Genomic DNA, 15184 nt, shown 5'->3' on the forward strand with positions numbered 1-15184 from the left:
AGCCTCACAAAGTGCTGAGACTACAAGTGTCAGCCACCACACGGGGCCTATTGACTTTCAATTACTAATTACCTCTATAGTCAGTTAGTACTTAGGTGAGTACTCCAGAAGCAGATAGAGAGGAATGTATGCAAATGATTTATCAAGATGGTAAGTAAAGAAATGGGAATAGCAGGACAGGAATGGGGAGGAAGTCAAGCAAGAGTATAATTTTGGCAAAGCTGCATAGAGGCCCACTTCAGCCTGATTCTTTCAGGAAATGTGAGTGGAATTTTCATTTTTCTGAACTAAAAGGGCTGGGCTTTCATACAGTAAAATCAAGGCGCAATTCAAGCCAAAGACCCACAGATAGTATGTATTAAAAGACAGAGCCAGGTACTTGTAAGCTCAAGGCTTGTAATACCAGTACTTTGGGAGGCCAAGGTGAGCGAATCACTTGGGTCCAGGAGTTTGAGACCAGCCTGGGCAATATGGTGAAACCCTGTCTCTACAAAAATTATAGCAAAGTTAGCCAAGCATGGTGACGCACCTGTAGTTCCAGCTACCAAGGAGGTTGAGGTGGAAGGATCTCCTGAGCCTGGGAGGAATAGCCTGCAGTGAGCCAAGACTGTGACACTACTGCACTCCAGCCTGGGCAACAGAGCAAAACCCTGCCTTAAAAAAAAATAAACACACACACACACAGAAAGCAGGATAGCATAAAAATTGGAGGAGGGTGAAAAGACATTTGATGAACCTGGGTGCACTGATATAGTCAATGATAAACTTATTTTTACAAATTTCATGTTATAAAACAAGCTACAAAGTGGTCATTTGTCCTAAGACTTCATTAATAACAGCTAGCACTATCTGTACCTCACAAAGCACCATACATTTAGGTCACACTGCCTTGTAAACTGCTTAATAAAATGCTAAAGGCAGTATGAACAAAGTATTTTAGGGAAAAGAGAAAAAAAAACCCAGCAAAGGAAACTTTAAAGACTGAATGAGCTATTTTCTTGACTTTTAACCTTAATGTTTCTATATAGAGCTGCTTTTGCTCTTTCTGGAAAGCAGTTACTTATTGAGATGTTCACTTTCTTCAAAGGTATTTCTGAAATTCACAAAGTCACAGGGTCTCAAAAACAATGTTTATTTTAACACATAAAATGTACCATCTAGCACCAATGCCTGTAAATACCAGAATTCCATCCGGTTACTACTCTTTGGAATAGGTATGATTAAAGTCCTTGACAGATTACGGTATAAGAGCAAATGGCTTCATGATAACATAAAACAGAGACACAAAATAAAAATTCATTTGGTATATACATATAGATCTACATTTGTAGTTATTCAAAAACCTTTCACTGTTTCAAGTAAACAAGTTAATGCCAGTATTTTTAAGCCAGATTTTCCTGGAACATATACATAAAGCAACATGCACGAGCCAGGTAAGTACTCAAGCCTTAAGCTGGTCTTTCTATTCTCACTCCATTAAAATGAAAAATCTGTAAAGATGTATTTTGTTTCTCTAATCTTCTGATTTGTGTTCTAAGCAACTCATTACAGTATAACTTACTGATTAAATCACATACATACGTATTGTAAGGAAAAGAATAAAACTTTGGCCAATATAAGTAGACAACACAATATCTCAGTTCTTTTTAAAATTAAAAGAACAATTAAGAATTAAAGACGTTTTAAAAGAAATGAAAGATACAAATGATAAATACTGCATAATTATGCACAAAATGAAAACCTTTAAAATTTTGAAGACAAACTAAAATTTATCGGTTTGAATTTAAAACATTATTATACAATAGTGGATAGTTCTCTTTAAAAATTTATCTCTAGTTTCCTGTGAAAAGTCAAGTCAACCATGCTGGTTCACTGCTTTTGGCAGATTTTGGCCTCACCTCAATACCAATTTTTATTTGAATAACTGATTCTCAACATTTATTTTAAACAGAACTTGATGCTGAATTAAGTAACCTAAGCTGGATTCAGGGCCACTGGCAGGCAGGCAGGCAGGCATTTTTCATATTGCAGGCAGCCCATGGTGGTTGTCATCTATACATCGGATCTCTAAGGATGTGCTGGAAAAAATCTGTGAACACAATCTTCCCATGCTGTATTCACATGCTCCATTCACATCTTTAGCTTACCCAGGTTGTTAGAGGCTTGGGTAAGATGACTAAAGGCTTCACGATGGAAATTTCTATAAGAAAAAAAGGAAACTTAAAAGATTGATTTACCACAAATTATTTACTGGGTATTTAATAATGCGTAGCATGCCTAACAGTGGCTACATGCAATTCAAGTGGACACCCATTCATGTTTATAGATGACTCTTTGCTGACACCTAACAAGGAACTGAAGAAAGAACAGATGCACTGGACATTATAAAAATGAAAATATGCTGGGCGCGGTGGCTCAAGCCTGTAATCCCAGCACTTTGGGAGGCCGAGGCGGGTGGATCACAAGGTCAAGAGATCGAGACCATCCTGGTCAACACGGTGAAACCCCGTCTCTACTAAAAATACAAAAACATTAGCTGGGCATGGTGGCGTGTGCCTGTAATCCCAGCTACTGAGGAGGTTGAGGCAGGAGAATTGCCCAAACCCAGGAGGCGGAGGTTGCGGTGAGCCGAGATTGCGCCATTGCACTCCAGCCTGGGTAACAAGAGTGAAACTCCATCTCAAAAAAAAAAAAAAAAAAAAAAAAAAAGAAAAAAAAGAAAATATTTGTGCTTCAAAAGACACACCATAGGCTGGGTGTGGTGGCTCACACCTGTAATCCCAGCACATTGGGAGGCTGAGGCAGCAGATCACTTGAGGCCAGGAGTTTGATACCAGCCTGGCCAACACAGTGATACCCAATCTCTACTAAATATACAAAAAAATTAGCCAGACATTGTGGTGCATGCCTACAGTCCCAACTACTTGGGAGGCTCACACAGGAGGATTACTTGAACCTGGAGGCAGAGGTTGCAGTGAGCCAAGATCGTGCCACTGCACTCCAGCCTAGGCGACAGAGCGAGATTCTGTCTCAAAAGAAAAATAATAAATTAATAAAAGAAACACTAACAAGAAAATGAAAAGACAACCCACAAAATGGGAAAAAGTATTCACAAATCATGCATCTGGTATCTAATATTCAGAATGTATAAAGAACTCTCACAACTCAGAAGTTAAAAAAAACAAATCAATCTGAAAATGGGCCGAGTATTTCTTCTAAATACAGAAAAGATACATCATTAGAGAAATGAAAACCACAGTTGAGAGACTCATATCCATTGAGATGGCTATAATTAACAAGTGTTGGTGAAGATGCGGAGAAAACTGGAACCCTCATACACTGCTGGTGAGAATGTATAATGGTATGGTAGATTTGGAATACAGTTTGGCAAGTCTTCAAAAAGTTAAACAGAGTTCCTATGTCACCTTGCAATTCCTCTAGGTATATACTTAAGAGATCTGAAAACATGTTCACACAAAAACTTCTAAATGAACGTCCATAGCAGCATTATTCATCTCATCAATAGATGGATAAGGTGTGGTACAGCCATAAAGGAATAGTATTCAACCACAAAAAGAAGTTAAATGCTAATGTGTGCTACAATGTAGATGAGGCTTAAGAGTACTGTGCTGAGTGAAAGAGGACAGACACAAGAGGCCAGATAATATGTGACTTGTTACATGACATGTGCAGAATAGGCAAATCCGCAGAGATTAGTGGTTGCCAGCAGCTGGGGACAGGGGTAACAGGGAGTGACTAATAATGGGTAAGAGGCTTCTCTGAGGAGGTGATAACATGGTTTAAAATTAGAAACTGGTGATTTACACAACTGTGTGAATACACTAAAAACCACCAAACTGTACACCTTAAAAGGGTGAATTTTATGGTATGTGAATTACATCAACTAATAGGTTTTTTTGACAAAAATTAAAAAAGCATTGTGGTGCATGCCTGTAGTTATGTATGCTATAGGCATGCGCCACAATGCCTTTGTAAATGAATGCTAATTTCTTTGACCAAAAAAATATATATATATATATTCAGGAAACACCAAATCTTTGTGCCTCAAAAAAATTATACTTTTAAAACTGCACAACAGCTTCAGTTAAAACTGGATCTCTTAAAGCACAAAACAGTTTTTTTGTATCTCTAGCAACATGCCACATAAATGTTAATCTGAATTAATAATCTCATTGCTGCCTTTTTACTTAAGATTTAGTTCTAACATCTACTTTTGTTTCCTAAACCTAAGTTTTATTTGCTTTTGACTAGAATTTATATAATTAGAAAACTGTATCACAAACATAATCAAAGCAAAGATGATAGAAAAAGAGTGGTCTTATTGAATCTAGCATCCTTAATTCATAAAAGTAATCATTTCCTTGCCTTACACTAGTCATATAAACCAAAGGTGCTGGGAATACAAACACAGATGAAAGGCCAGGTGTGGTGGCTCCCACCTTTAATCCCAAGAATTTGGGAGGCCAAGGCAGGCAGGTCACAAGTCCAGGAGTGCAAGACCAGCCTGGACAACATGGGTAAAACCCCATCTCTACAAAAACAAAACAAAACAAAACCAAAACAAAACAAAACAAAACAAAACAAAAAAACAACAGAAATTAGCTGGGCATGGTGGTGCAAGCCTATGGTCCCAGCTACTCAGGAGGCAGAGGTTACAGCGAGCCAACATTGCACCACTATACTCCAGCCGGGATGACAGAGTGAGACCCTGTTTCAAAAAAGATGAAGTACAATTCTTCCCTCTTTCTATAGGCTCAAACCCTAGGTGTCACTGAGGCAACCTGCATAAAATGTGATAGTTATATCAGGTATAAACATGCACCAAGAAGGGGGAACATACATAAATTCTACTTAATTGAGTACATTTCTCTTTTATGGACTCATTTGCCTTGTTGTATTTCATTTTCTGTAAAAAAATTTTAAATAAGGAAAAGTTCACAAAGTTAAGAGTTGGCATTTTAAAATCTCACAGAGATAAAAGAAACTTATAAATAGCCAATCACTTGTCTGAGGTAACACCCAATAATAGAGCTATATAATTTATGCCTATGGAAAGGCTGAGAAAGAGAAGCCTGGGTAGGTATGGTGGCTGATGCCTATAATCCCAGAACTTTGGGAGGCTGAAGTGGGCGGATCACTTGAGCCGAGGAGTTCCACACCAGTCTAGGCAACATGGTGAAATCCGTCTCTACTTAAAAAATACAAAAAAGGCCGGGTGCCGTGGCTCACACCTGTAATCCCAGCATTTTGGGAGGCCAAGGTGGGCAGATCACCTGAGGTTGGGAATTCGAGACCAGCCTGACCAACATGGAGAAACCCTGTCTCTACTAAAAATACAAAAATTAGCTGGGTGTGGTGGCATATGCCTGTAATCCCAGCTACTCAGGAGGATGATGCAGGAGAATTGCTTGAACCCAGGAGTCGGAGGTTGCGATGAGCCCAGATCGCACCATTGCACTGCAGCCTGGGCAGCAAGAGCGAAACTCCATCTCACATACACAAAAAAACAAAAAACAAAACAAAACAAAAAAACAAAAAATACAAAATAAAATTTAAAAAGAGAGAGAAGCCTGGCTTATTTTAAAGCAAAAAATTCAAAGCAAGATAGATTAAATGATCTTGACACTGAAGTTGGTGCCCGAGTCCAGTGAATCGTTATAGCTGTTTCTCCACATCAAAGTCAATGTCTGTACCACACATATGCCCTGAAATAGTGTACAGCTGATGAAACCTCCTTGGAGAATAAAGAACTAAGAATGTTATTTACCGATTTTTTCTTTCTGATGTATATAATATGAATATCTTCACTTCGATACTCTTCATCATGTTTTTCCAAAGGAATTTTTTCAAAGTCAAAGTCTAGCTGAAGGAGCTATAAATTTAAAAGAGGTATATTTCAAATTCAACAATATGAACTGACCTGTGGGTGACAGAATTCAGAATGGTGGTTACATTTTTTTTTTTTTTTTGAGGCAGAGTTTTGCTGTCACCCAGGCTGGAGTGCAGTGGTGTGATCTTGGCTCACTGCCACCGCCGCCTCTCTGGGTTCAAGCAATTCTCTTGCCTCAGCCTCCAGAGTAGCTGGGATTAAGGGTGCAGGGCACTACGCCCAGCTAATTTTTGTATTTTAAGTAGAGAGGGGGTTTCGGCATATTGGCCAGGCTGGTCTCAAACTCCTGACCTCATGATCCGCCTGTCTTGACCTCCCAAAGTGCTAGGATTACAGGCATGAGCCACTGCGTCTGGCTGGTGGTTACCTTTTGAATACTGATTGGGAAAGGGCAATGTGCACACCTTCCAAGATTCTGAAAATGTCCTCTATCTTTATGTTGGGAAGTAGTTACTTGGGTGTACACACATGAAAAATTAAGCTCAGCACTTGATTTGATAAATATGCATTTTACATATGCTTTACCCCAATAAAAATTGTTTAACAATACAAAATTTGGCCTTGGAAATCCAAGAAAAAAAAAAAAACAGTACAAAGTTTTCATTATGCATCATTTCAAAAGTTCATGAACATTTTTCATATTTAAGAAAAACATGAAAATAAAAATTTTAGTAGATGTTACCTGAGGCAGTCATATACCTGCTTTCTCATTAAACTAAAGTAGTCCCTTCAGCAGACAAAACTGCAGGCTTGTATTGATGTATACTCAAAAGGAGTCACTCACAATGTTAGAGATTTGTGCTCATAAAAAGGGTTTGGGGCTTGGCATGGTGGCTCACACCTGTAATCCCAGCACTTTGGGAGGCCGAGGCGGGAGAATCATGAGGTCAGGAGTTCGAGACCAGCCTGATCAACCTGGTGAAACCGTCTCTACTAAAAGTACAAAAATTAGCCAGTTATGGTGACGTGTGCCTATAATCCCAGCTACTCAGGAGGGTGAGGCAGGAGAATCGCTTGAACCCAGGAGGCAGGGGTTGCAGTGAGCTGAGATCGCGCCACTGCACTCCAGCCTGGGTGACAGAGTGAGACTCCATCTCAAAAAAAAAAAAAAAAGGGTTTGGGTTATTGCTAGGGAAAGTTATTGTACTATATTTGCAACTTCCTGTAAGTCTTTTCTATTTCAGAATAACAACAACAACAAAAGACCTTAAAAATAGACAGGTATTTAGTTTGGAGGTTTCACAAATATGCAGAGAAAAACACAGAAGTAAAAATGTATCACTTGGCAACATGGGAAAACCCCATCTATACAAAAACATACAAAAAGTTAGCTAGGTGTGGTAGTACGTGCCTGAAGTCCCAGTTACTTGGGGGTGCTGAGGCAGGAGGATCGCTTGAGCCCAGGAGGCTGAGGATGCAGTGAGCCCTGACTGTGCCACTGCACCCCAGCATGGGCCACAGGGCAAAACCCTGTCTCAAAACAAAAACACAACTTATCGCCTGCACATTTCTATCATGTATTCTCCAAAGGTAATACATTAATATGTTCCCCAAAGCCAGCATCATGTTTAGTAAACACTGAGAAATGTTCTTAAAAAGAAGTGGTACCAGTATTGTTTAACATTCTTCTGTAGCTAAAGATCAACTAATCAGAAATGAAATAAAAGGGGAGCTTGGTAGAATCATGGGCTATGAAGATCCCTTCCTCAGCTTCATACAAACAGAATGTTTTCCCCACCCAAAATTACCATAATATACTTGAAGAGTCACATACAGCCTCCCTGAAGGGAAATCACTACAAGATAATAGAGCACTTGATACTTACCTCAAAATATTTTTTCTCAATTTCTGGATTTTTTCCCATTGTTCGTTGTTCATAACAACATATAATACAGGTCTCAAATCCACTGATATCTTTCAGAGTTTTCAGCAATGGCTCCAAAGACTATTTAAAAAAGAATATATTTTTTGTCTATGATTTTAAAATATTTCTACTTTAAAAGTGGGTTGAGGAGGTGGAGGTGTATTTATAGCTCCTCTACAATTTATCCATATTTGAATCAATCCAACAAAGCACATGTAATTAAAGCTCTAAGCTAGGTGCAGCGGCTCACACCTGTAATGGTAACACTTTGGAAGGCAGAGGTGGAAAGATCACTTGAAACCAGGAGTTCAAAACCAGCCAGGAGAATATAGCAAGAACCGCCTCCCCACCTTACAAAAAATTTAAAAATTAGCCAGCATGCTAGTGCACACCTGTAGTCCTAGCTATTGAGGGGGCTGAATGGGAAGATCATTTGATTCTCAGGAGCTCGAGGTTACAGTGAGCTATGATCACTCCGCTGCACTACAGTATGTGTGACAGAACAAGACCTCTATCTTAAAACAAAAACAAACAAAAAACCCTCTGTAACTAATGACTGGGTAAGCTCCTCTTAACTATTGTACTGATTTCAGTTTCCAGAAAAAGGATTCAAGTGACTGCATTTTGGAGTTCCCATGGGAAAACAAATGGCATCAACTTCAACTTTACTCTTAAAAGTTTAATTTTATTTCATCTAATTTGGGATTTAAATAATGAACAATTTACCCTACAAAAGTTAAATCTGAGGCCGGGCGCGGTGGCTCAAGCCTGTAATCCCAGCACTTTGGGAGGCCGAGGTGGGTGGATCACGAGGTCAAGAGATCGAGACCATCCTGGTCAACATGGTGAAACCCCATCTCTACTAAAAATGCAAAAAATTAGCTGGGCATGGTGGCACGTGCCTGTAATCCCAGCTACTCAGGAGGCTGAGGCAGGAGAATTGCCTGAACCCAGGAGGCGGAGGTTGCGGTGAGCCGAGATCGCGCCATTGTACTCCAGCCTGGGTAACATGAGTGAAACTCCGTCTCAAAAAAAAAAAAGTTAAATCTGATCCTAACTTGGCTCAATACTAATTATTTTTAAATAAGTGATGCCCACAACACTATACAAACTGATATATATATATATTTTGAGACAGTTTCGCTCTTGTTGCCCAGGCGGGAGTGCAATGGTGCCATCTCGGCTCACTGCAACCTCTACCTCCTGTGTTCAAGCGATTCACCTGCCTCAGCCTCCCGGATAAGACGAGATTACCGCATGCACCACCATGCCTGGCTAATTTTATATTTTTAGTAGAGACAAGGTTTCTCCACGTTGGTCAGGCTGGTCTCGAACGCCAGACCTCAGGTGATCCACACACCTTGGCCTCCCCAGTGCTGGGATTACAAGCGTGAGCCACCTCGCCTGGCCCAAACTGATATGTAAAGAACAATGAGTTCTTTACAACTTAGTTATCAATGTCATGATTAACATGTACCGTGGGAGACAAAAAAAGAAAAAGATGATTTTGGCTTTTCATAACATCCAATTGGCAAAATCCTATAAAATTTTTACAGAAGCCACTAGTAAAAGGCATATAACACTTTTCTCAACATGCTTAACTAGGCCTATATGTTAATGATGATAGTATATACATATAGCCCCTGGTGACTTTTATCTTCTCTTTACTGCATCAACTATAAGGCAAATCTCGGATTCACAGATGTTAAAATGTGAAGAAATGTGTGCTTTAGAATCCAGGAAAATATGGCTCATCTTCTAAATGAAGACACTTCACTCACTGAATGCTTACCTCTTCATAGTATATGCAGTCCGCCATCAGTATGTAGTCGGGTGGAGAAGGAAAGTCTTCTATTTCTTCCCCCCTTAAAAATGTCAAACAAATATTTCAACTCTTGTTTTAATAATTCAAAATACTCGTTTTTATAAAGAACAGGAGAGTCCCCTTCCATCCCTTTAGCAAACTACAAATCGGTATCTTAAAAGAAGCTGAAAGGCCATACAAACCATTTCAGTACCTTGGCTTGAACAGAACCAGTGACAAGATGCTTGTTCATATTAATATTCATCTTCAGCAACTCTTGCAATTCTTCAAGATCGGTGACTACAACATCAGCCCTATAAAATAACGTCGACTGAGGTGTAGGCACAAGGTGAGAAACCTGTAATCCGGATTTTCCCAGCAAGAAGGCGCCCCCATACCCAGCCCGCCCGCCAGCTCTTACCCGAGGGTAGCGGCCATGAGCCCCACGGCTCCGGTGCCCGAACCCAGCTCCAGCACCGACCGCCGGCTCAGCGCGTGGGCCCCGTCGCCAGAAAACTCGGGAGTTTCCAGGTATTTAGAAAGGACAATGGCAGCGTCCCAAACAACGCAACCCACGCCGCCGGAGCCATACTGCTGTAGTCGTAGCACCGTACCATCCCGCTTCTCCAAAACTCGCACAAAGCTCCGCAGTGGGTCCTCCAGCGAGGACTCGGGAGTAGCCGCCATCGCTGCCCGGCAACGGGGGCGGCGCGCGCAGCAACGTCACATCAACGCGCCCCGCCCCGCCACACGTCCCCGCCTTGTGAGGGGCCAGCCCCTCCCCGCGGCGGAGTCGGCGTCACTGCGCGCGCAAGTTAACAAAGCCCGGAAGGCAGCGTTACTTGGGCGGGGCCCAGCGTGGGGCCCCGGCTTCTCCCAAGCACTTCGCAGTCTCCCTCTACCCTAAATCACACGTTTAGCTTAGTGAAGAGGCTGTTTACATCGATTTTCCACACAAAACTACTATTATAATCCGCTCTTTAAAAGACAAAGCCAACCTCAGAGTTTACCTAGTTGGAAACTTGATTCACACAGTAGTTACAGGGCCTAAATGCAAGTAGCTTCCAAGATCCTAACAGAGAGCTATAAGACTGTAATCTTACCATCTTCCAAGTTCCTAGCATACTCCTAGTTTTTTTAATGAATTCATAAAAGTGGTTGCTAGAAGCCTGCCGCTCACATTTAACAGTCAAGAAAAAAATTATCCCTCTAAAATTGTGTCTGTGTGTGTCTACAGTACTCAATAATCTCCCCCTTTGTTCTTTATAATGAAAACACATATTTTAAAAGTCTTTTAAAAATTAAGACTAGGGTGATTTATTAATCTTGTTAAGAACTCTGATACAAAGCACAGTAAAAGGCCACAGACCAGTAAATAAACAACGTGGCTTTTGGCTACTTTACAACTGCTGCTACAGCACTATCAGCAAAACACTCTTTATCACTTTGAACAAAGGCATCCAAATGGCAAATAAAAGTTTTACTCACTTATCTGATTAAAACAATTAATAAAGCTTTAAGTATTTGCTGGTTTAAATATTACCAATCTAAAAAATATATTTTAAAAAAATTTTCAGTTAACACGAGATTTATAGAGAAAGTTACTAGGTCTTGAAGGCAAGGCAACTGGTTCCTATGCCATATAATTTTTTTTGAATTTAAGAATTAGTAAAGTAGCAGATTGTATTATAGGCCTTAAGTCACTTAAATTTATATAGGTTATTAGCAGTATCTTTAAATATACAATATAAACAAAACTGTACATACATGGCATATTATAACTGTTTTCCATAACAATAGGCAATTCATTAGCTAAAGACACCATAGTCTGCAAAAACAAAAGGCACATCTGAATGAGATACATGCCCTTTTCTCCTCCATCATTGGGTTATGTAGTCTTTGTTTACATTTTAACAAAGTAATAAACACTTACAGTGCCATTCTATTATTTTCATCCTACTTTTCATTTTTGTCTTCAGCAGCAAATACCGGCATTTAAGACATGGCATTAAAGAGTTTAAGAACAGTTGGTGTTATTCACAATTCTCCTAGATGTAAAAACTAGAAGTAAAAACTAGAAGATGGTCAAAGAGGTTTAAAAATCAGTAACACCAAATACCCCTCCTATATTTGTGTTAATTCACTGCCTTAAAAAGGCATCTATTACTCAAATTTGAAAAATTTCACAAAAGCACTATCCCTTTTCAGTGCAATCACATCACTTTAAATCATATTTTTGCAGAGTTTACAGTGCAAATATAAATTCTTTATACTGGCCTTTTGGCAGCACTGAGGATCCAAGACAAGGCAATGCTACTGATCACCTGAGGATAATGGTGAAGGACTTTTGTATTTTTTTTCCAATTCTTAAAAGCTTATTTGATCAGTAGCATTTTTTAAGAGCATTATTTGTAAAAAGTACTAAAATACTATGTCTTTTTTTGAATAAATTAAAAAAAAACTTTACAAATACCATTCCAGTGTCAATGACTACATATGGCTAAGGTCATTGGGGAGTTTCTGCATTTTCTAGCAAAGGCAGTCCGTACAATGGAGGGTGCGAAAGCTCCCGTTTGTAAGTCTTTGGTGGCAGTTTTGGCAGATGAGGGCTTGAATTCTGCCTTGGTGGAACAGGGGGAGCTGGAGGATGAGCAAGATTATTTTGACTAGAACTGAGCACATAGCATCGACGTGGTACCCTTGGAGAGGGTGTGCTAGGAGGAGTGCTTGGTGAATTTGGACACGTACTAATGTCTCTCAGCCAGTCTGAATCTCTGTGAAGATGCCCCAGTGGAGGTGGCTGAAGATTAACTGGACAGTTTATAAAGTGTTCTGGAGGCCGAACGGGAACCGGTGGGGGGGTATCAGGAAGAGGATCTCTTGGTGGTGGTGGAGGTGGACTATGTAGAGGCCCATCAAATGCACCAGTAGGAACAGGAACTCTGGGTTTTACCTTTGGAGGAGGAGGCTGTCTTGGTGGAATAGCAGGAGGATCATCATCAGATTTCATATTTCCCTTAAAAAAAAGTAATTAAATTATACCTCTATTCTGCTGGAAAACTTTTAAAAAAAGTTTTTAAGTCTGAAAAATTCTTACATGTGAAGTTAAATTCAGAGACTCAAACTAATCTGGGTTAAATATCAGATTGTGAGTACTCCTAGTTTAATTCAGGGCTGGGTTTAGTATTTTTATATATGAGATGTTTTAATTGAAGTCTTAAAAATATAACTCTTTGAGTTATCTTGCTTTGTGTATACATTTAGGAAATTTATATCTTTTAATTATAATAGGTAAGTGACAATAATTTATTGCTTTATAGACATGAAAGGACATGATATCAAGAGGACTTTGATGTCTAGCTTCTGCTTACTGGACATCTACCTCTACTTTCTACAATGAGGCTTAGAGCAGTAGATCTCAAAGTGTGGTCCAGGGACCACTGGTATCAGCATCAGTAGGGAACTTGTTAGGAAAGCAAAGTCTTGGACCAGGCACGGTGGCTCATGCCCGTAATCCCAGCACTTCAGGAGGCCAAGATGGGCAGATCACAAGGTCAAGAGATCGAGACCATCTGGCCAACCTGGTGAAACCCTGTCTCTACTAAAAATACAAAAATTAGCTGGACATGGTGGCACATGCCTGTGGTCTAAGCTGCTCAGGAGGCTGAGACAGGAGACTCGCTTGAACCCAGGAGATGGAGGTTATAGTGAGCCGAGATCACGCCACTGCATTCCAGCCTAGCGACAGAGCGAGACTCCATCTCAGCAACAACAATAACAAAGAAAAGCAATTTATTGGGCCCTATCCTAGACCTACTGAATCAGAAACTCTGGATGTGGGCCTCTACAATTTGATTTAAACAAGCCTTTCAGGTAATTCTGATGTACCCTTAAAATTTTGAGAAGCATTGGTTGAAAGTTTGACGAATACCTGGAATACTACTAAAGTTTTTTTTCACCTATACCAGAAAGAATATGTACTTCTGAGTATCTCTGAATCTGCCCAGCCTCTTTTTTATTTTTTTTATTTTTATTTTTCGTTTCTGAGACAGAGTCTTGCTGTTGCCCAGGCTGGAGTACAATGGTGTCATCTTGGCTCACTGCAACCTACCTCTGCCTCCTGGGTTCAAGTGATTCTCCTGCCTCAGCCTCCTGAGTAGCTGGGATTACAAGTGCCTGCCACCACACCTGGCTAATTTTTGTGTTTTTAGTAGAGACAGAGTTTCACTATGTTGGCCAGGCTGGTCTGGAACTCCCGACCTCAGGTGATCCACCTGCCTCAGCCTCCCAACCAGCCTTTCCCCCCCACCCCAAGACAGAGTTTCACTCTTGTTGCCCAGGATGGAGTGCAGTGGTGTGATCTTGGTTCACTGCAACCTCCACCTCCCAAGTTCAAGCAATTTTCCTGCCTCAGCCTCCCGAGTAGCTGGGATTACAGGTGACCACCACCACACCTGGCTAATTTTTGTAGTTTTAGTAGAGATAGAGTTTCACCATGTTGGCCAAGCTGGATTTGAACTCCTGATCTCAGGTGATCTACCCACCTCGTTCTTTCAAAGCACTGGGATTACAGGCGTGAGCCACCGCACTCAGCGCAGCCTCTTTATTAGAAAAGGTTTTTATAAGTATTAGACAACTAAAAGTATTTTTCAAATACAACCCAAATGTTGAAAAACCATAAATGGTAGCCAAAGTATAACTGACAGACTCTTTACAACAATGGGCATTATTTTGAAGATGCACATCTTAGAATAAGTTGAAGTCAAGTCCTGTTGATTACCTTGGAATTTGAAGCATCATGATCAAACTTTTTTCGAGGAGGAAGTGGAGGAGGAATCAGTGGCTCTTCACTTAGTTTATGTAAACTACCACATGAACTAAAGAAAGACTCTGTGGGAGAAAAACACTAGTTTAACCACAATTCACAGTATAATTGTAAGATAAACCTTTATCACAGCTTGTGCTTGATACTTCTATTATGGCATTTGTCAGACTGTATCGACTATTGGTTTATCTGTCTTCCCCAATAAATTGTAAGCTTTCTGAGGGCAGTGTGTATTCATTTCTATATCTCTATCACCTACCACAGTGCCTGGGGCATGATGGGTACTTAAGCTAAATGAAGGTATACTATTTAAGATTAAAGAGATTCTGTTCCCTGAAAAGCCTTTTACAAATTGAAACAAAACATGTCTGAATATACTGTAGTAACTTCCAAAGAAAGACCATCCTAATCAGAGACCATATATTTCTGAAGCAGCTACATTTCAGCACATCACCACACAGGTAATAAAACCGTGCATATAGGAGCCCATATCACATAACTCTTTCTCTTTGCAAGTCTCTCATTGAAAATGTACACATTATATAACCACATTAAAGGAATTTACAAAATGATAAATGATAGGACAATACCCCTAAACAGATCAACCAGACATATAATTATTATTTTCATTCTGATTTTTTCTATAGTTCAACTTCCCATTTGATCTCTCTATATTCACACAGTTGTTACAAAGGCAGTAACCGTGTCTTATTTGTCATTATACTGCATTTGGGAACACAGGAGGTAACTGGGGAAGAAGCTGATGAGTTTAACTTTAAA

The 15184-nt window shown here is 40.0% G+C and overlaps 2 protein-coding genes across 7 annotated transcripts in view; both read right to left on the reverse strand.

Moving 5' to 3' along the window:
* Positions 1-1111: 1111 nt before the first annotated feature.
* VCPKMT (valosin containing protein lysine methyltransferase) lies at positions 1112-10493 on the reverse strand. Of its 4 annotated transcripts, none has more exons than XM_032244543.1 (6): positions 10001-10493; positions 9783-9893; positions 9568-9640; positions 7737-7856; positions 5789-5893; positions 1112-2200 (listed from the first exon to the last, which is right to left on the reverse strand). In XM_032244543.1, exons 1-6 carry the CDS (start codon positions 10264-10266, stop codon positions 2186-2188), a joined length of 690 nt encoding a protein of 229 aa, XP_032100434.1. In that variant the 5' UTR covers positions 10267-10493; the 3' UTR covers positions 1112-2185. The 4 variants fall into 4 exon arrangements, with proteins under 4 accessions (XP_032100434.1, XP_032100436.1, XP_032100433.1 ...); XM_032244542.1 differs by lacking the exon at positions 1112-2200 and adding an exon at positions 4660-4927; XM_032244545.1 differs by lacking the exon at positions 5789-5893.
* Positions 10494-10871: 378 nt separating this feature from the next.
* SOS2 (SOS Ras/Rho guanine nucleotide exchange factor 2) overlaps positions 10872-15184 on the reverse strand; it is a 118643-nt gene continuing 114330 nt past the window's right edge. For all 3 annotated transcript variants that reach the window (XM_032244540.1, XM_032244539.1, XM_032244541.1), the window contains 2 exons: positions 14360-14469; positions 10872-12595 (listed from right to left, as the gene is read on the reverse strand). In XM_032244540.1, the coding sequence (XP_032100431.1) occupies positions 12086-12595; positions 14360-14469 (620 nt within the window). In that variant the 3' untranslated portion in view covers positions 10872-12085. The remainder of the gene's footprint in view (positions 12596-14359; positions 14470-15184) is intronic.

This window comes from Sapajus apella, unplaced genomic scaffold (assembly GCF_009761245.1).
Source record: "Sapajus apella isolate SASKATOON/1434 unplaced genomic scaffold, GSC_monkey_1.0 scaffold55, whole genome shotgun sequence".
In the NCBI taxonomy this organism is placed as follows: Eukaryota; Metazoa; Chordata; class Mammalia; order Primates; family Cebidae; genus Sapajus; species Sapajus apella.